The sequence below is a fragment of the Odontesthes bonariensis genome, chromosome 15 (assembly GCF_027942865.1).
Source record: "Odontesthes bonariensis isolate fOdoBon6 chromosome 15, fOdoBon6.hap1, whole genome shotgun sequence".
NCBI classification, from domain to species: domain Eukaryota; kingdom Metazoa; phylum Chordata; class Actinopteri; order Atheriniformes; family Atherinopsidae; genus Odontesthes; species Odontesthes bonariensis.
Genome location: NC_134520.1, coordinates 19,846,227 through 19,865,571, shown reverse-complemented (window position 1 = coordinate 19,865,571; position 19,345 = coordinate 19,846,227). Strand labels below are relative to the sequence as shown.

General features: G+C 39.8%; 2 protein-coding genes across 5 annotated transcripts; one reads left to right on the top strand and one right to left on the bottom strand.

Moving 5' to 3' along the window:
* Window positions 1-532: 532 nt before the first annotated feature.
* On the top strand, window positions 533-7,713 carry mindy4 (MINDY lysine 48 deubiquitinase 4). 3 transcript variants are annotated; one of them, XM_075485405.1, is made up of 18 exons: window positions 533-931; window positions 1,205-1,324; window positions 1,403-1,626; window positions 1,707-1,974; window positions 2,063-2,319; window positions 2,434-2,486; window positions 2,578-2,684; window positions 2,770-2,880; window positions 3,007-3,098; window positions 3,268-3,369; window positions 4,042-4,105; window positions 4,358-4,423; window positions 4,567-4,634; window positions 4,736-4,799; window positions 4,950-5,111; window positions 5,749-5,929; window positions 6,270-6,348; window positions 6,497-7,713. In XM_075485405.1, exons 1-18 carry the CDS (start codon window positions 872-874, stop codon window positions 6,543-6,545), a joined length of 2,127 nt encoding a protein of 708 aa, XP_075341520.1. In that variant the 5' UTR covers window positions 533-871; the 3' UTR covers window positions 6,546-7,713. The 3 variants fall into 3 exon arrangements, with proteins under 3 accessions (XP_075341520.1, XP_075341521.1, XP_075341522.1); XM_075485407.1 differs by lacking the exon at window positions 533-931 and having other exon boundaries at window positions 1,237-1,324; window positions 1,548-1,626; XM_075485406.1 differs by lacking the exons at window positions 6,270-6,348; window positions 6,497-7,713 and having other exon boundaries at window positions 5,753-5,859.
* A 3,616-nt stretch (window positions 7,714-11,329) lies between these two features.
* On the bottom strand, window positions 11,330-19,250 carry alkal1 (ALK and LTK ligand 1). Of its 2 annotated transcripts, none has more exons than XM_075484374.1 (6): window positions 18,684-19,250; window positions 18,090-18,371; window positions 15,850-15,903; window positions 14,554-14,637; window positions 13,135-13,208; window positions 11,330-11,801 (listed from the first exon to the last, which is right to left on the bottom strand). In XM_075484374.1, exons 2-5 carry the CDS (start codon window positions 18,358-18,360, stop codon window positions 13,144-13,146), a joined length of 474 nt encoding a protein of 157 aa, XP_075340489.1. In that variant the 5' UTR covers window positions 18,361-18,371; window positions 18,684-19,250; the 3' UTR covers window positions 11,330-11,801; window positions 13,135-13,143. The 2 variants fall into 2 exon arrangements, with proteins under 2 accessions (XP_075340489.1, XP_075340490.1); XM_075484375.1 differs by having other exon boundaries at window positions 14,554-14,634.
* Between the last annotated feature and the right edge of the window lie 95 nt (window positions 19,251-19,345).

Below are 19,345 nucleotides of genomic sequence, written 5' to 3'. Positions count from 1 at the left end.
AACATAATTTGCAGTGCATGCTGTTGAAGAGAGAATGTTTTGTTTAAATTTCTGTGTCGTGAAATATTCTTATTTTTTATAGCTGATACAGTTTTTGTCTGATATTCTTGCTTTCTCCAGTTTGATGAACAAAATCTGTCAAAAAATGCTGGAAAGAAGCTGGAAAGCATCCTTTGGAATGGTATCCTCATTCAAAAGTAGCTGAAATTGAATCATATAGTGAATAAACGGAGTGTTCTGTTTAAACAGTACAGCTTTGTTAATCTGTGAGGGGAGGATTTCTGCAGGACAAGGCAATAACGCCTGTTTGTGGAGAGCAGCAAGTTAAATTAGTGGCTTGTCTGCACAGTGGCAACATTTAAAGAAATGCGCTACTCCCGCCAACAATACTGAATAAATTTCCGGAGAAAAATCAATTAGCTTTATGTTATCCCGGTGAGGATGTGGGCCATGTTTGTGTACCTCCCCGCGGCGGGAATGTGGAGCAGCAAGTATCTCCATGGTAACGCACATTGGCAAACGACACAACTGAGCCACACGCGCAGTTTCACTGATCTCTAGCTCATATGCTGCAACCCCCGCAACCTTCCAGTCCTGCTGTGTACTAGTGATGGGAAGTTCGGCTCTTTTCCGAGAGACTCTTGGTTTAATGTGAAATCCTCGGGAGCAGAGAAGTGGAGTTCGGTTTCCTCTCACCTCAGCCTAAACTGTTTCCACGGGCCAGGTTTGTCTTTGGAGGACAAGAACCTTAGCTTCACCAGTCTTAGCCTGCCTGGTCATCAGCGAAGGTTTAAGCAGCACATCCCTCAGTTTTTTGCTTTTTTAGTTGGTTCTTTCTGATGTATTTTCTGCGGCTGGACGCGTTGCCATCATGGCTGCTTCAGTCGAAGAGGTTTCTTCGTCTCTTGTACGAGAATATCTGAGCCGAAAGGTAAGGCAGCTAACACCAAGTGGTGAGCACGACTAAAGAATGTACGCATCGTTTCACTGCGAGTCAGCTAGCTCACGTTAGCTTCCGTTCGACTATGGCGCCTATAAACATGAACATGAAGCCAGTTTTTCGATGATAACTGTCAGAATTTGTGACTTTGTAGAATTTGTACGACATCTAGACGTACGTAGCAATTGTTTTAGTCACGGTCTGTTTGGTCACAGAATACGACGTTTAACAGTAAACCTGTTGGCATTAATGCACTATGCACAGGGTCTTAAGAAGACTATTGCTTGTATGGATGAGGAGCATCCACGCACAGAGGCCAGTATCAATAACAGGTCACAGCTGAGGCAAATGCTCAACATAGAGGATCTCTACAGAAAGAATAAGGTAAGTCTGTCGGCTAAATGATTGCTGCTGTGCAAATGCACAACATAAAGTATGCAACTGTTTTCTGTGTAATTGCAGGTTCAAAATTCCCCGGTGAAAACTTTACTGGAGATTATTGTGAAACATCACATTGAGCAATTAAAGAATGACAAGCTCCCCAGAAGTGACAGTGATTCTCTGCAGAGTGTCCAAACTATCAGCTCATCTGCAAATTGTTATGCAGGAGAACCGTCAGTGATGAATGACGCAAAAGCGGATGAAATTACACCAGCTTTTCTTGGTAGCAAACACACCAAATCGAGGTATTTCATACATTTTTATTCTCTTGTCATTTGCATCGGTTTACAATTTATTTGAACTTATAGGGCGCTCTCCTTCTCAGGCCTGAAACAAAAGAAACATGCCCCCCCCAGCCTACATGTACATCATTGTTGTCTGAGAGAGACGGACTGTTCACTCATCGTCAAACAGACGTCCCGGCCCATGACTCAGATTACAAAAAAGGCCAGACGCAGATGGTTTTCCGACAGGAGAATGAGAACTTCGTCCAAAGAGAGTCGGACAAAAGCACAACACTCACCACTGAGAGCACCCTGAGAAGCAGAACTAGCCGCATCAGACGAGGCATGATGGCTGGACCAATACCACAGGTACTAACTACTGAGCTTCTAACCCTTAAAAGCCTCTTGATATCCTTTCATGTTGTTGTACATGTTTTGACTTTATTTTCACCTTTAGGATTCAAACAGAAAAAAACAAGGTCGAAGGGCTGAAGTGTCCCAGCCTCTGTTCAGAAAAGAGGAGGAAAACAAGCAGTTTCGGGACGGACTTTTGTTGGCAGGCATACATCAGAAAAGCTTAGAAGGCAGTCTGAAAAGCAACAGCTCAGCCAGTTGTGTTGGATGGAATCAGGGGTTGCTGAGCACATCGGGGAGAATTCAGAGTCAGAGCAGCGATGGAAAAACAGGACAACAACACATACTGAAAACGAGAAAGTGAATAGCTTTAAGTTGACTCACCCCGCATTATCAGAGAGCCAAAAAATGATCATGCACAAAGTGTGTTTGGCAGAGCTTTGTTCATGAATATATGTACATTGTATTTCCTAGATTAAAGACCAGACCGACTGTGTGTGATCCGAATGTTTCGGAGATGGTTTTGGGTAAGTCCTGCAGTAAATAGAAAGGAGAAAGTCAGAGTTACTATTGATGTTTTTGTTCTGCCAAAGTTAACGTGTATTAATCCATTAACAGATGACATTGATGATGACGATCTGCAAGAATCCTCCAAAGTGTCTCTTCAGAGGACTGTTGCGACGCGTCAGTATGCAGGCTGCCCGATGGACCAACACACCGCCACAGTGGGTCACTTACTGCAGTGCTGCAGAGAGTAACCGGGTGTTGTTGTTGCTTATGATTTCTCAGTTTGTTTTTGCTTTTCTCCAGGAATTGAAAGCAGTTCTTCTTGGTTCCAGCCTAAATCGTTTCAGTGTTGAATGGAGGAATCAGGGCTTCACATTCTCAGATGACCTCAGATATGGAATTGTGCAGAGAAAGGTAATTTTATTCATGCTATCCTCTGAGGCTGAAATAAAGCAGTGCATTCATTCTTCTATGATTTACTGGATTGTCATGTTATTCTTTATAATTTTGTGTTTGTCCCCGATGTTGATTTATTTGTAGGGCGGTCCTTGTGGAGTTTTGGCATCCATTCAGGCATTTGTTCTGAAGAAACTCCTTTTTGAAAACACTGAAAGCATTGATTGTGGCCTTCAGTAAGTTAGCTTTCATTTCAGAGCTTTATCCCATGATATAATCATTTCTGTACCATATTCCAGTCACTTGACTGCTTCCTACAGCTATTAATTCACATCAAGGAGTGCTTTGTGCTTTGATATATTCTGGGGAAATCTGCATTTGTCCTTCATGTGCCACTTTTCTCAGGAGGTTAAGACCTTCCAACTCCACCAGAAGACAGTGTCTGATTTCAGCTATGGCCGAAGTCTTGTGGAGGGCTGGCGTGGAAAAACGAGCTACAGTCGTGATGTAAGATAACACCTCATCAGCTACATTTTTTTACCTTGTGTGGCAGTTGGGTTCTCACAGAATCTAGATTACAAGAGAAGATCTCTTGCCCCATCTCAAAGTTGTGTGTTGATAAGTCGGCATCCTATACCGGCAACTACAGGTTTTACTGTGGAGTGTATTTTCCTCCAAAGAGATGCATGGAACAGGACTTTCTTATTTTTTCTCCTCTCCCAACTAGTTTCCCTTTGATTCTACCAACTGCATCCACTCCAGTGATCTGATTTGTTGAAGCTAGCACGTGATAGACAGTTATATTTTTTTTGTTTCTGCCTGTTTCCAAACAATTTGAAATAACAACTTCCCAGATGGTTCTGTGTAACATACCATCTGCTGTGACCTCAGGTTACTTAATCCTCTGCATTCAGATGTTTCCCCAATACATAGAACAGTTTCATTGTCATTTAGTATTTATGTCAAATGCATGGGAAAATCTTGTTTAGCAACTGTAGGCCAGGATGGCTTAGTATGTCAGTTTCATACAAGCAATATCCATCGGACGGGGCTCACATCACCACCGACTGTCAAATCTGTTAATCTCCAAAGTGCCTGATAAATCTGCTGTGTCAGATGGAATATCGAGTTCAACAGTTTTGCATGCTTATGTTTTCATTTCATCTTTTCGGATAACAGAAACTCTGGGAATAACCATTTCACCCCAAGTGGACACTTCAGATCTGAAGGAGTGCTTGAAAAGGTACAGACATGCCCTTTACACGCAACTGCTAACACTTCATAGATCTTGAACACAAGATGACGATAAAGAGTTTAATTTTCCAATTAACATCTGTATTTTATTCATTGGGCTGGCACTGTGTGAGGCCAGGCTAACGTTTTGGTTGAATTCTTAATCGGTTGTCATTTCTGCCTCTGTGTGTACTTAAGATGTATAAGAATGCAGTTAATGTGATCACTGTTGGGAGGTTTTCTGACCATCTTTTGGCTCTAGATAATGTGTTTCACTGTGGATGATGTCAAGGATCTGCAGTTAATTCTGGAGCAGCATGTGGAGCAGGTGAGAGAATCCCCATCAGCTTTTTCAGTGTGATTTTTTTTTTTTTTTTTTTTTTTTTTTTTCCTGCCAGATGGCCAAACATGTGGCATGTTTTATTGTGTCATATTTGTTATGATCTCTCCTTTTCTTTCTTCCCGCCACAGTTTGAAACCGGGATGTTGGGATGTGTCCTGCTGATCATATCTGCCGTTCTCTCTCGATCCATTGAAAAGTAGATGCAAACTTTTAACACTCCTCTACAAATATGCATCGTCACACGTTGTTTTGAGCCAGCTGGTCTTTTTTTCTTATTTTCTTTTGGTCTGTCCTTAGAGTAAAAGAAGATATGGACGTTCCCACCACCACTCTTATTGGTGCCCATGGCTACTGCACTCAGGTTTGTATCATTTCTTTGAAATATTCACCAAACACTTGTTACACCACATGTTACTTAAACTTAAGAGGAGCATGTTGATGGTACAACACCAAGAGTTATCAGCACTGCTTACTATCACTACGTTATGCATAAAATATCTGTGTTCACTAGGAGCTGGTCAACCTGTTGCTCTGCGGCAGAGCAGCTTCCAACGTTTTTGACAACGACATGGAGTTGGACTCGGGCAATGGCAACATGACGCTCCTTAAAGGAATTAAAGGCCACTGTGATGTTGGTCTGCTGTCCTTGTTTGAACATTATAACATCTGTAAGGTGAGCGACATGAATGACTTGACTCTTTGGTCACAAATGGCACTGGCAGACTAGTTAGATTCAAGCGAAAACACATGTCCTCAGGCGACATTCTTGAGAGTAATTGTGGGCAAGCCAGTGACGTTGATGGTTTACAACACGGCCAAGATAGGGATTCAAATCAGAGTCAAACACACACACACACACCCACACACACCGCCTGGTAATGTTTACGTCAAAGTACTGCACTTAATTCCTCCCTAGTAATCTGAAGCAGCATCGTAGGATCTGATATCTAACCAGTTGGAGTGAAAAACATCATAGAACGATTAAGTGTTGTGGACATATGGATAAGGTTTGAGAGGGAATACGTTGAAGAACATCTAAGACTCATCTTCACACAGTGACAGATTTTGCTGTAATGTTTTCCAATTTTAAAAAAAAAAAGCTTTTGTTTTATTTTATTTGGATTTAGTAAATCACATATTTTATTAGGAACCTGTGCTGACGCAGAGAAGCATCGTGTTTGGAATGGTTACAGGAATCCAAAGCTGACCGAATGTAGTGCTTTGAATTCTATAGAGATTTTAATGACAAAATATATATGTTCTACATGTCAACAGGCTGCTCTGCTCTGCTTTATTTGCTTCCCACTAAGGTAGGAGCTTTCCTGAAGACTCCCTCTTACCCGATCTGGGTGGTGTGCAGTGAAAGCCACTTCAGTGTGCTGTTTGGCCTGCAGAGGGAGCTGTTGACCAATGAGGAGAAAGTTACAGAGTTTGACCTCTACTATTATGATGGACTGGCCAATCAACAGGAGGAGATCCATCTGACTGTCTGTATGTAGTCTTGCTCGATTCGATCGTCTTTGTTTCGGGCTTCAGCCGCACATCCCCAATATGTTTGTGCTTTCTTATTTTTATCAGATTGTTGTGTTTGTTTTACTTCCTTAATTCCAGTTGATCATTAAATGACAATTGAGAGAAAGCATAAGGGGTTCATCTGTGTTGATCTAGTTTTAATCAAGTGTTGGCCATTCTGAACATGCATGAAATACTAATTTGTTTTGTTCAACTTTTTGTGGCAACTTATTGTTTTCATTGTGAACGACGTGGATCCTGTGTTTTAGTACGCTGCCTCTGTGTGTACCTAAACTGAAAATACTAATTGATTTTTCAGCTGTCGGAAAATTGACCCAGAGCTTTCAGGAAGTTGATACGGATCTCATTCCGCCTCTAGAGCTCTGCATCCGAACAAGGTAAGGACATTGTTCGTTTCTTTTTTATTAGTTTTTTTCCCTTTTGCAATTCACAAACATTGTCACATGAGCAGAGCAAAGGCCACAGATCCTAGATACTGTAGTGTACCACTTATAAACCGTTTTTTTGTTTGTTTGTTTGTTTCAGGTGGAAAGATGCATTCGTCAGCTGGAATGACACAGAACCTATTCTCTGAGTGGTCATACATTTCTTAGCTCAGAGCCAGTTGTTTTGCATCACCAGCAGAGTTTGTAAAACATTTTTCTGGTATATTAACTTTTTACACTCTCATATATATTGATATTACTTTAGTTTTCTTTCATTTGAAATGCAGTCTTGGACAAATTCCCCAGGACCACCCTGGGAAATGGAGCACCACGTTGGCTATGAGAACCCATGCTGTCACCTACATATCAATTATATTCAATTGAATACATTTAGTTTGAAAGACTTTTTAAAAAAAAATAATAAAGTAAGGGTGAAAATATGTGATCAATAATAACTTTGGATGAAATCTTATGTGTTATACCGTTGCTATGAAATTTGGTGCAAGATGCAAATTTCACCACTGTGGCCTTTTACCATGTACCTGTTTTATCATAAAGATATCGCAAATTGTTGTCCCTGTTTTGTACTTTTTCACTTTTTGTTAGACTGTTTAGACGGGCCAAATTGAATCATTATGTCTGTAAAAAAAAAACAATGTTTCTCAATATCTTCAAATGTCTTAACATTTTCACTTGATATTTATAAAAAATCAGTTTGATCGGTTGCTTCAGCTGCAGTTCAGGGTCAGTATTCATGAAAACAATTCTGATAATCCTCTGGCAGAGCTCCTTACTCTCCGACCTTGCTTGTGTGCTTTTACTTGCTTTATCAAAAACTGAGATGAGTTTTACTGGAAAAGGTTCAATGAAAATAAAGACTTACTGATTGATTTACAAAAACAACTCCAGAATGATCTAATCTGTGTCCTTTTAACAACTCACTGTCATTCATTGGCTGGAGCACATCTTTTCTCCCCCCTTTTTTTTTTTTGGTATATTCTTCTCTCCTTATGGAACTCCTATGCCTCTTAACACTCCTGCATATGCAACAGTTTTTCACCCTGGAAGCTCTTTTAAGGGTTAATTAATCGCTTCATGAATAACCGTTATCTTCACTAGGACCTACTCTTTAATCTTATGGGGGGACGCGCACAGTTGTGTGAATTTTTGATCAATCTTTTATTACTAGGAAAAACTTTTTGCACCAGGAAAGTTTTACGCAATCAGCCCCAGAAGTATTGTTAAGCGAGCAGATGAAATTAATACTGACGTGTGTTTAACAGGGAGTCCACATACTGTTGGGGAATTTTTACGCTTATTAAACCTCTAAGATGAACTGATAACGGAATTGAAACTGCCTCCAAACAGTCATGGATTGTGGTCTTTTTTTGTGTATTTTTTCTGAAATTCTTTTAGATGGGGGAGCTGCTGTTATCTGCAATGCAAAAAGAAAAATTCATGCGAATTATAGAGTAAGTGGTTGATAAAAATGCATTACGAAACAGGGCTGTGATCTCATGTTTTCACATTAGATAACGGTAAAAAGAAATAACAGTGTTATAGCGATATCTACAGCAAACGTAGACAATCTGCAGATGACAATGACTGGTTTTATGACGTTTGACATAGAATTTATAAAAATGTTGGGCCTTGTAGGTCTTCTATCAGTCCAGCTGTTTTTTCTCTGTGACTGGAATTGAAAGAGGAATAGGTCCTAAATATGTTATTATTATTATCATATATTAACTACCAACCTTATAGATTACTTGCAGCACTCTGTGTCACATTGTAGCTCAAGGGAAGCTCTTTTTTTTGTTTAAGATATGGAACTATGTGTTAAATGTGGACGAGTTATTCAACAGACCAGTATATAAATCACCAGACACATTACTGTAGGAAAGGAAACATTTGTTTTTCTGCAGGGATGCTTTTGTTTTACCTAGTCTTATAAAAGAGTATTTATTTAAGTTACGTATATATTTCCCAAAGTAGAAAACAAATTTGTGAGTCGCAGGTCAGGATGGAGGAAACAAACAAACAAAAAAAAAGGATTCAGCTGAAGCAAGTTTTGCAGTTATTTGGTGCACTCTGGCTTAGCAGTGGCAGGCGTCATAGCACACACAGTGTTGGGCATGCGGTGGGGGTGGCAGGGCCGCAGTGCCAACACCTCCAGCAACACGGGATCAAAGACACTGCAGTTGGCACATAGAGTTGCAGCAGCTCGCTTCCCTTAAAACTGCGTCGTGTGGCGGAGACCAGAGTCCAGGATAAGTCTTCCAAGTGCAGTTTTTGTCAGGACGTGTTCGTTCAAAGAACAGAAGCTGTTTTTTTACACTTTTTTTTACTCCGTTAAAGTTGTCCTTATACATGATGTGCATTATTTGGTGACTCATGTAGGATTTGTGCATTCTACAAAAGAGAAATGAATTAATCATGAGACATGGAGTGAATCAATGAACCCCCTATGACAGTTTTACAGCCACCCAGGCTACTGTGATCACTATAAATATGGTGGTTAGCCTGAATGAAGCCTTGGGGTCTCAAAAATTGGATTATAGCATTTACTTTTGCAACAAAATTCTGTGTACTGGGGGGGGAAGTGTTTTAACGTACGTCATAAGGAGCCATGTTTAGGAGTTAGCGTGAAATATGTTAGTCAACCAAATTACAAATGTGGGCATGATCTCAAAGCCAGTTAATGACAGGGAACTAGGACTATCAGTTCCAAATGTGAGGTGATATTAACCAAGAACTGGGATCTTCTTTAGATTAATGTTACTGTCAGATTCTTCTTCACAGAAGAACAAACCACAACAGTGGATCTGAAGGTGACGGTGTTTCCCCTCTCCGCTCCTGGGCTTTGGTGGAGCCGGGTGCAGTCTGACAGGAAGGAAATGGCATGGCTTTGGTCTCTATTTACTATTTATTACACCAGAATTTCTCAGAGGTGCCAGAGGAAGGATTTGGTGCTTGTGTGTAATTGTGTTAAAGCCCTCCCACATGCTGTCCCCAGTGCATCTTCTGTCTCCTCTCCAAATCTGTGCAGTTTGTCTCCAGATAAGTGATATCCTCCTCAGATTAGGATCCAGTGTCCCTGCTCTGCCCACCCGGAGGGAAAGGGATCCCCAGTGCTTCCCCCCGAGGTGCACTCTGTATTTTTAGCTTCCTAATCCTTTAATATTTTAGGCAGAAAACATCAGCCTTTTCCATAATTGGGCCAGGTAATCATTATACAGCACGCCACAAGGAAGTGCTTCATCTTTGTGGTTTTAAAGATGTTACAGTCACTCTGTGGTAATTTGTTTCAGCAGGTTTGACAGTAGGAGCATTTGGAGGAGCATAAATTTCAAAGCTGAACTCCTCTGTTGATGAAGATGCTTTGATTTGTGGAGGGGGAGGCTATCACCCATTTTATAGCCTTGCAGTGCAGGGCGACCTCATATCAGGATGGAAACATTGCATACACAGAGATTACACTCACACTGATAGCATCTCGGTACCATCATGTCAGGTTTTCAGGCATGAAATTTCATTTCACAAGTCTTTAAATGGCTGTCTTCCACGGATGAGCTTTCAAAAGTCTCACAATAAGGCAAACTTTGGTGAATAATGCATGACCCGGTAAAACTAAACGCTCCTGGTAAGTCTGTAGAGACAAGCTGACGTGAGAACTGAGCTGTTGTAATCTTTGGCTTGTAGCGTATGTTTTCTCAGAAGCTTGTCCATCAGCATCCCTGTGTATGTGTATGTGAGTGTGTGTGGTTCTCTGTTTACTTCAGCTCCCAAATAAAACAATCTTTGTCACTATTCATCTGGCAAAATTTTCAGAACAAGACAATACATGATGAGAGGAGAAATGTTGGAATCTTTTTATTTTTCTCAGGACTTTATGGCGCTGGAAGGGTATATAAACTCCTTCCAGAAATACTTAATCACCAATTAGAGTTATATTACACAGCAGCTCTGAGGTCTTTATCTCGCATTAAAAAGCTAATGTGAGGAAATGACAGCTTGGCTTGTCTTAACCGCCACAAAATCTGATACAGTGTTTGTTATTTTCCATTTATGGAGCCTGAAAGGAAAATATGTGGGATCTTTTGAGAGAAAATAAACATTTTCCTTGTTTGGCTCGAGGACAAGTCAACTTGAACACTATGTGATTTTAGAATCCCTTTTCATTCTCGTGTAAAAAGTGGTCTGAAACTTGAGGTATGTAACTCCAGAAGCAATTCATTTACTGGATATAATTTTTCTCCCTTGACTACATTTGAAAATTTACCAAGACTCCCTGAATATTTATAGATGTTCTTACTGATTAAATATGATATATAGTATAAAGATATAAATGATCTCATTCTAAAAGTGAAGTATCACACGTGACTCAAACTTCTGATATGTTAGGAGTTCACTGAGCTTTTGCTGGTCTCAACCAAAGTATTGTATATTTGTTTCAGTTGAGCTTGGATTGCTCAACATTGCGCTGAGTCCAGGATATCTGATAGCTATGATTGAGTGTATGATTGCAAGAGACAAACACAATAATCTGCCAGATGTTTTGGAACGAACTCCAGTCAGAGGAGGGAATGCTGTAATGGTAACACCTGTTTGGAGGAGCAAAGGACAGCGGAGGCTGAATCAGAAAGGTGCTGAAAAATAAAAAAGATATGTTTGATCCAAAAGGAGAAGAAAAAAGAATTCCCAAAGCAACAGGCTTTTAATGAAACCCAGTCTTGCTCAGAGCTTTTTACAAATTTAGATGAGCAGAGAACTGTGTTTTTCTCTTAAAAGAGAAGAGACTGGGATAAACACACCACGCACTCTGCCAATAATGAGCAGTCCACTCCCCTGGGCTCCATTTGCGGTCTCACCCATCACACCACCTGACTCTACTTTCCCCTCTTCCTCAATAATCGCAAAATCTGCTGTGCTTCAATATTCTTTATTCAATACTGCAGTGCAATATCACCATTGTTGTTATTTCATGTGTTCTCATCGTCAGCAATCACTCAAGTGCCAAATAAAATGTAATGAAGACAGCGATGGAGCATAACATCAGCAAAACAGTGAAAGTGAAATTCATATATAAGGAGAAAAAAAAGCTCCCTCTCCATCAGAACTGTTATAACCAACATATCCAATTTTGAATGATTGTGAAATAATTATATACATATCCTTTCAATAAATAGGTGCATTTAATATTAAATTAATACTTTCTTTACAAATACATGTTACATACAGGTCCATTAGGATAAAAAGAAGTCCATTCAAAAACAACCAATATTGTTCAGTAATGACAACAAGAACAACAAAAATAGAGACACCATAAACACAACAATGTTTGTACGACTGCTGTGGATTCAAAGGCACTTCCTTGGCAACACATCCCTCTTCCATTATACTGGGACCTGAAATTAAATTGCAAAACAGAAAAAGTTGATTAAAGGTTAAGCAGTTTCAGATTTTTGCAGTTTTCAAATTCTATTGAAATAAAAATCGTCTTGTGCAGTATTGGACACGGGGATTTTGACACACTTGACATATTCTAAGGAAGTTGTATTGTCAGCTTCTAAAGACGGTCATTACTGGCCTGCCATTACCAACATTCCTAAATGATAGAAAGTCACTTAATCTCTTGCCGACTGTGACATATATATGAGCTCTCGGAACAGTGCGAGCGGGATCTTATTGTCCGATTTCTGAGAATGTGTCAGCCTCTTCAATTATATAATAACCACCGATACCCAGTGACCTGAAATCACCACTTGTGCAGATGAATCCTTTTGCAGCACTCTTTCGTCAGCTCGACCTAATTGCATTCACTGCGAACACATGCTTTTACCTATGTTAGATTTAAAACCAGACAGCAGAGAACGCCTGAGACCTGCTGTCGTCAAAGCTCCCCCTAACAAAAGGATGACTATTCGCCCAAAACTTCTCCACTGACGACATTCTGAGTCCTTCCTTTGTCCTCCCTTTGAGAGTAGCCATGTTTAAGGTCAGCATAAGGATCACATAGACCAAGTTTTTCCAACAATATCCAAGAACCGGGCGTTATTTAGCTTTATTTGTAATGTTGTGAAAAATAAATACATTTCAGTATTTTGGGGCAAATGACAGCATGCAATTGGGAGTGGCTTATACTTTAGCAATTCTTTTCAAAAGCCTGAAACAGGCGTTCCAGGAACAAAAAAAGGAGACTTCACACATTTACAATAACACCCAACTGCTCTGTTCCACAAGCTCATTTGGTCAATATAGTGAATTAGATCTAAATATATGTTTTATGCATAATGATTTTTAAATGACTGAATGTGTCAAATCTGTTTCTTTTCCCTTCATTCTGACTTTCGGTCCACAACTCGGCCAACTCACTATGAATAACATTTGAAGTTAGACCTAATACATACAACTCTTTCTGGCAGGCTAAAGATTCAGGTTGTCCAACACCCCGAAATACCCTATTTTTACAGAATGTTCAAGACAGATGTTCATGAGATACATTACTGATTATGTGAAGATCACTGTTCACTCAAACTTAAGATGCACATTAAATTAAATCCCCTGCCTGAGCTGCAAAGAAATTCCTTCTCATCAAACTGAGGCAGATATTGACTGATATATCCGTGTCAACTCCGATCAGTCATTATTTTTCTTCTAACAAATCAGAGAACAGTGCAAAAAGAATCAAACTAAATCTGAAGAAACTTCACCAAAGAAGAGAAAAATACTGTTACTCACATGCAATATCTATGATTGCATGCAGAGTGGACTCATTGCTAATCGTGTTAGCAATCTTGCACATCTTTTGTAATCTAAAAAACACAATGAGAAAAAAGGTCAATAATATGTTAATATCAGGTTAGCAAGAATCAAACTTTGAAAGAAAAAAATAATATATCAAGACAGTCTTTAAAATATTGAACATGAAATATTAATAATCATCATTTCAAATATTAGATAAGGCTCCATATATTTGAAAGTATATGTAATAAATTGTAATCAGTAAATAATAGTGTTGATCAAAGAGTGAAAGAATAATAAAAATCCCCCTTTAGCTCCGTAAAGTCAATCAAATACAGATGTACTCTTTATCATCATCAGTAAATTAGTTTAGAAAAATTAACCTTAATTGTACTGTACAATATTGTGCATCACCACATCAACAGACAAATTCATCCTGCATGTAACTCAGTTGCCAGCAATGCCGACATTATTCCTCACTTGATAAGACTTGCAAATGGCATCACAAGAATGTTCACTCAACGTCACGTATCGAGTATAAGTCAGCCCTGAACACATGGACTGCAGTTGTTCTATGATGCCTGCCTGACACCATCTCTTGAGCTCTCAAACTGTAATACCCCGGAGGAAAGAATTAATGTGTCAATGTGCAGAGTGCTAACAGCTATGAGAACGACTTAAACTGGATCTTAATCATTGAAGGGGAACACCATTCTGTAGTTGAACTGCTTGCAAATCACAAACATATGCAAGTTGTTGAAAAGCTACAGGGTCATGGGTAAATGCAGCTTTGCTATATCCACTTGCAGGTCCTAAGCTCGTTAGACTGCAAAGCAATACTTTACATTATTAAGTTGTCAAGGGTCTACATCCACTCAGAGGAAGGATTTATAAAAAGTCTAAATTCTGTAGGTTTAAATCAGAGGGAGCCCCGTTTACTCACGCTACAAAACATTAATCTGCAAATCAAAGTTCTTTTCTATAGTTTAAGCAAGCCTTATGGACCCGAACACTTGTTTTAAAAGTGTCCTCGACTTGACACGAAACAATGAAAGTTAGCATTTGAAAAAAAACATCCTCAGTTATAATTAGCTTTTTGCACTGAAAAACCCAACTGATCTGATTCATCAGGTCTAAGCAGTGATCAGTTTTCATTCACAGTGGCTAAAGTTTATCAAAAAAATAACCAGATTCTCAAAGCTGCATGTGACAATTACAACCAAAAAAGACGAGTAAAGACTAATACATTAGAAAAAAGCAAACAGTGGAAGTGAACATCTCAGTTGCAGTAACCAAAACAACAGACATGTAAAATCACGTCAAAAAGATTGTCAAAACAAAGTTACATATTTCATAGAGGCTAAAACATCACTGATGAAATAGCTACTGTACAGAAAAGGAAAGAGGCATACATACATGCTGGTCTTGAGCAATCCCTTGTGTTGTGATAGAGTCTATGAAAGTGTGTTTTGCATTCCGACGAGAACTTGACTTGTCCTGCTTAATAGAAAAGGCCGCATCAGGTAAAATGAAAAGGATTTCGAGGGCTTCACAATTTACCATTTACCATTGGCTATTTAGATTACACCTGTAGATGAGTGACAAAGTAAAGGAAAAACCTAGACAACTACATAGTTGTTGTTCACGAACTTTGTTATGCTGCAAAGGGCCTTTTTGCTGGCATGGTTTGGGAGGGCTCACTGAAAATTCGCACAGAGTTGGTCTGAGATTATTCTGTAATGAAACATGTGGAAGTCGTCTGCTCCACAACTACATTATCTATCTCCACAAACTACAACGGCTGACTGCATGCTTCGATGATTATAAAAATGATTTCAGTCAAATGCTATGTTCCCTACAGTCCCCAGATATCAACCCAATTTAACTCCTCTGGGAAATTTTGGAATGATGGGATAGGACTCTCCACCACCACCATAAAAACACCCAAATGAGGGAATATCTTTTTTTCCAAACCTCTGGTAGATTTTCAGACACTTTCAGAATTAATGCCAAGGCACATGGAAACTGGTATGGTGGCCCAACCCTGTGCCAAAACACTTTTTATTGGTTTTTCCTTTAATTAGTCACATATCTGAAAGCCTACATTGAATTTATGAGCAATCAACACAGAAGCAAAGCGCTGTCAAAACAAATCAAACTGAAAATGAACAGTGTGATATCACAGACACTGTTAAGGGGTCGGGGTTCAACTGGACTTAGCGTGAAGAGGAATCGATGTCCTCAATTATAATCACCTCTGAGAGTTCCTGCACTTCCTGCACTGAAGATTAAGCTTCCAGATTTTCATACCAATAATGAAGTCTGCTCACAGGACCTGAGACAAATAATCAGCTTAACTTAGCAATGCCTTCAACTTAATTCTGTCAGCTTCAGACCATGTGCTGTTTCTCTAAACTATCGCCCTACAGCTAAGCCAGGCGACCCCCTCCTGACCCACAGCAGTGCCAGTGTTCACAAAGCTGTCTATGACTTCAGCATACTGTACATTGGCTTGGAGGAATGAAAAAGACTTTCTCAGAGGGGCAAAACTAAGAACCTCCAGCCAGAAGTTGCATGGGAAAAGTGCCAACTATGCTCTGAAAGTTGTTTGCCAGATTAAACAGTTTTGCAATGTCTGGAAAGGGGAGCAGTGGAATACAATAAAGACATTTGCACTCATGATGTGATTGTGTTTGATGGCGATTTTCTTACCTCCAAAATGCTGAATAAATTTTCCTTTCATGTTTGCATCTCGAGGAACAATATCTGGAAAAGAAAACCACTGTTAGGTTGTCGGAAAACATTTGAGAACTGAAATCATGATGTCTGTGTCATCATCAACATCACTTCCTTCTTGGCTCTCATTTTTGTGCCCGAGGGAGATTTTTGTGCAAGTAAAGAACATCTTGAGGCTACACAGTCATGCAAGGCTAATGTACTTCATCTTTTTTGGCATCCTTAAGTCACATACTTCAAAACCACAGCATCTTATATGAGCAGCCTTCATTTGTGGTTCTGTTCCTCACTAGCACAGAAAATGTAATTGTTCTATGTTCAAATACATCTCTCAGTGGTGGTCTGGTTAACATTTTGAAGGCATTTAAGGGCATCGTGTATTCTTCTGCTAGTGTTTACAAAAGTAACTCAGGCAGGGGTCCTACCACATACTGGCCATGCTAACAGCCTAAAGAGATTATTGTATGGGAGTTTAATGCTGATCAAAGTAAGTCCATGTAAGTAGCGACTGGGCTAACAGCACTTTACCCCCCAAACCCAAGTGAATGTAATTTTGTAAAAGCAGACAAAGTATGAATGAAAGCCATTTAGTCAGTTTGTTAACCAAAAGGAAGTAATAAAGTAGTTCTGAACTCCAGGTAAACAGGAGACAATGCAAAAATATTCGAAGTATGTAAAAGGGTTGACACACATATATATAACATGATAAAAAAAAGTAGTTTGTGACATCCATTTAAAAGCAAATCCTGCTGTCAAGCCAAAACCCAGATGTGCCAATTGAAAATGACAGCCAGTGTGGTTTCACTACACGCAACCTATTGTGTTTCCTGAGCATCCAAAAATGCGCTGCAACTCTTCAGCTGCAAGTGTAAAGCTTATCATTTTATGCTGTACATGTGACAAGATAAACTGTTACAGGTGAAGCCTGCTATAAAATAAATGTGCTCCTGCGTCATACGTCTGTGTCACCGTAGCTGTCAATCTGATGACGCAGCTATGGCTTCTGAGAACACAAAGGAACAACTCTGGGGGGAACACGGCAGTGGGCTTACAGATGTCCTCCCTCTATGCTCAATGTGTTCAAAACATTTATCCTTCCGTGATCCTGGTCCTTTGGCGGTGTCACACGCACCAGTGCAAATATGTTGCTTTTAAAATCCTCAAAAGATAAATTCCATCCAGCCATTGGTCTGAGAGAGGTACATTTGCAACTGCGCAAGCCAGGGTGAACACTTTGAGCTGGATGATGCCTGTGCAATATCACTCTGACATGATCTAATTGATAGCGATAGAACAGAGAATCTGAAACTTAATTTTCAAAGAACACCACTTTGTTCACAAAGCATACAGGATCGAGAAGGCACAACCCTTAAATACTCTCTGATGTGATGTTTTCTGTTGCAGCAGTACAAAAACAGTTGTTTTTGAATATCTTACATATTGGTGAACCTTCTGTCTTGGATCTTATAAGTATGAAGAGATTTATAGAATTGGCTTAACTGCAGTCTGGAAATAATGGTACAAAGGCACAGTTCCATCAAGCTCTTTTTTACTTGCATGAGAACATCTCGGGCTAAGATATATATCATGTTAAATGTATTTCACATGAAATGATAGGATTTAGCAAGAAAGCTGTTTAGTGTCCTTTTTTAGGGGAAAAGTTTTGAAAATTCACAACAGTAAATATATATATATATATATTATATATAAAAAGCCCCACATTTCTAGGGGCAGAGGGTCATTCATGGGGAAGACTGTTCAATGAGTCATACTGAATGAATCATTCACAAGTTTGGTATGATGATGCTCCTCCTACCTATCCCCGTCTCTATCAATTACAGCCTGTTCACAACATGTGATCAATAAGTATCTCCTCTGAAAAAGAACACCAAGTACTATAGATGTGATCAGACCGCTTTGTTTCGTTATTACATGCATTGTATAACCACTTTAAACTGAGCTGGATATTTCAAGACAAACAGATGTGGATGTTGCACCTTTGCCAAAGACCATTTATAGACAGGAAATGGTGTTTTCTACTTTCCAGATTTCTTGAATTAACTTGAAGCATACACCTTCTTCCATTCAGCCAAACCAAAGAAAAGCTCCCACATCAGATCAACGGCACTAACCAGACCAATGACAGCTGTCTCCAACAGTAAAATGGGGATTATGCTTTCATCATCAGGTCCTAAAAATAAATCTTATCAGCTTACCTATGAGTCTACTGTTATCCAGCCTAGGGACATAGAAAGGCTTTTCACTGGAGGAGAACTTCACGTCTTGTCCTGAAGTGTGGAGTCCACTGCCACACCGCCGGGACACCGGTCTGTCCCGTTGCTGGCTGTCTCTGATCACCTGCAAAATTAGATCCAACAGGGTTCTTCTTTCTTTCTGCTTGACCTCTTTGCTGTCCATACACTGACCAGAGGTAATGAGCAGAAGGACGATAGTCAACAGTATGTGCCATTTCCTCTCCACCTGCATGGCTTCACTGTCTGAAAACAGAAGCAAATAAGTTTGTTTGGGGTGGGGGGGCGTTACATGGTTTCAATTAAATCAAACATTTATCTTCTGGCAACCAAAGAGATAAGACTTTGTACATTGTTTAACGCCACCAGATGCAGCAAAACAGCCCTTTGATATCCTCCACATTTCTATAAGGACTTAAAAATTCCCTATCAAAGGTAACATATGCAAGCTGTAGATTTTGAATTATTCGCAAGAAACTGAATGCTGCGTCGTAGATTGCGCGGCAATTACTTTTCATCAAGTTAAACAAATTAACTTAATCAAAATTCTAGACTTACCAGTTGAGGAAATAAATATGCTTATGTCCTGGAGAGCGGACACAGTTGTCTTGAACAAATTCTTCCAGGCGTTGTCTTTGGACCCAATAAGAGAGAGGAAGAACAGCCAGCAGATTGTGCTCAGCACCGTCTTTCTTGAAATAATGCGTTCCTATTTATACGGAGAGCCACCTTCTTGAAGGTAATACAATCGATTTCGAGTGGGTGGTAAAGCAATGTTGACATCTTCGGTGTAATTTCTTCCAGTGGCATTCGCTCACTTTGGCAAGCGCCACTCCTTTACGCACCAAAACATCACTAATTTCAGTTTTGCAGGACCATTCGAATCCATGTAAAAGCCGCCTATCTACTTATAAAGTGATGGTTTGAAGTCTAAAAAAAAACAAAAAACGATCCACTAAAAATTTCTAATGAAAAACACGGGCTACGCCAAAGGGACCGTTGGACTGCAGCGCGCAAAGAAGTTGATGTCCAAAAGGAGCAACTTGTTGGATGTTGGATGCAGAGAACAGGAGAATCTGAGGGCCTGTAAGCTTCTAGCTGACCTGTCAGTGTGCCGATGTTTTTGTTCACTGATGTCCAAGTCTTGTGACCGCATAAGCGCTGCAGGGAATGCGCCTCCAGAAGCACCCATCCGGCTACTTCCCCCCCGAATAGAAATC

Coding starts and splice junctions, on each gene's coding strand:
- mindy4 (XM_075485405.1), top strand. CDS start 872: ATGGCTGCTTCAGTCGAAGAGGTTTCTTCGTCTCTTGTACGAGAATAT. Junction 2,487..2,577: donor TGTTTCGGAGATGGTTTTGG/GTAAGTCCTGCA, acceptor ATCCATTAACAG/ATGACATTGATGATGACGAT. Junction 4,635..4,735: donor CTCTCTCGATCCATTGAAAA/GTAGATGCAAAC, acceptor GTCTGTCCTTAG/AGTAAAAGAAGATATGGACG.
- alkal1 (XM_075484374.1), bottom strand. CDS start 18,360: ATGCAGGTGGAGAGGAAATGGCACATACTGTTGACTATCGTCCTTCTG. Junction 15,904..18,089: donor GGATAACAGTAGACTCATAG/GTAAGCTGATAA, acceptor TTTCTTTTCCAG/ATATTGTTCCTCGAGATGCA. Junction 13,209..14,553: donor GGATTGCTCAAGACCAGCAT/GTATGTATGCCT, acceptor TGTGTTTTTTAG/ATTACAAAAGATGTGCAAGA.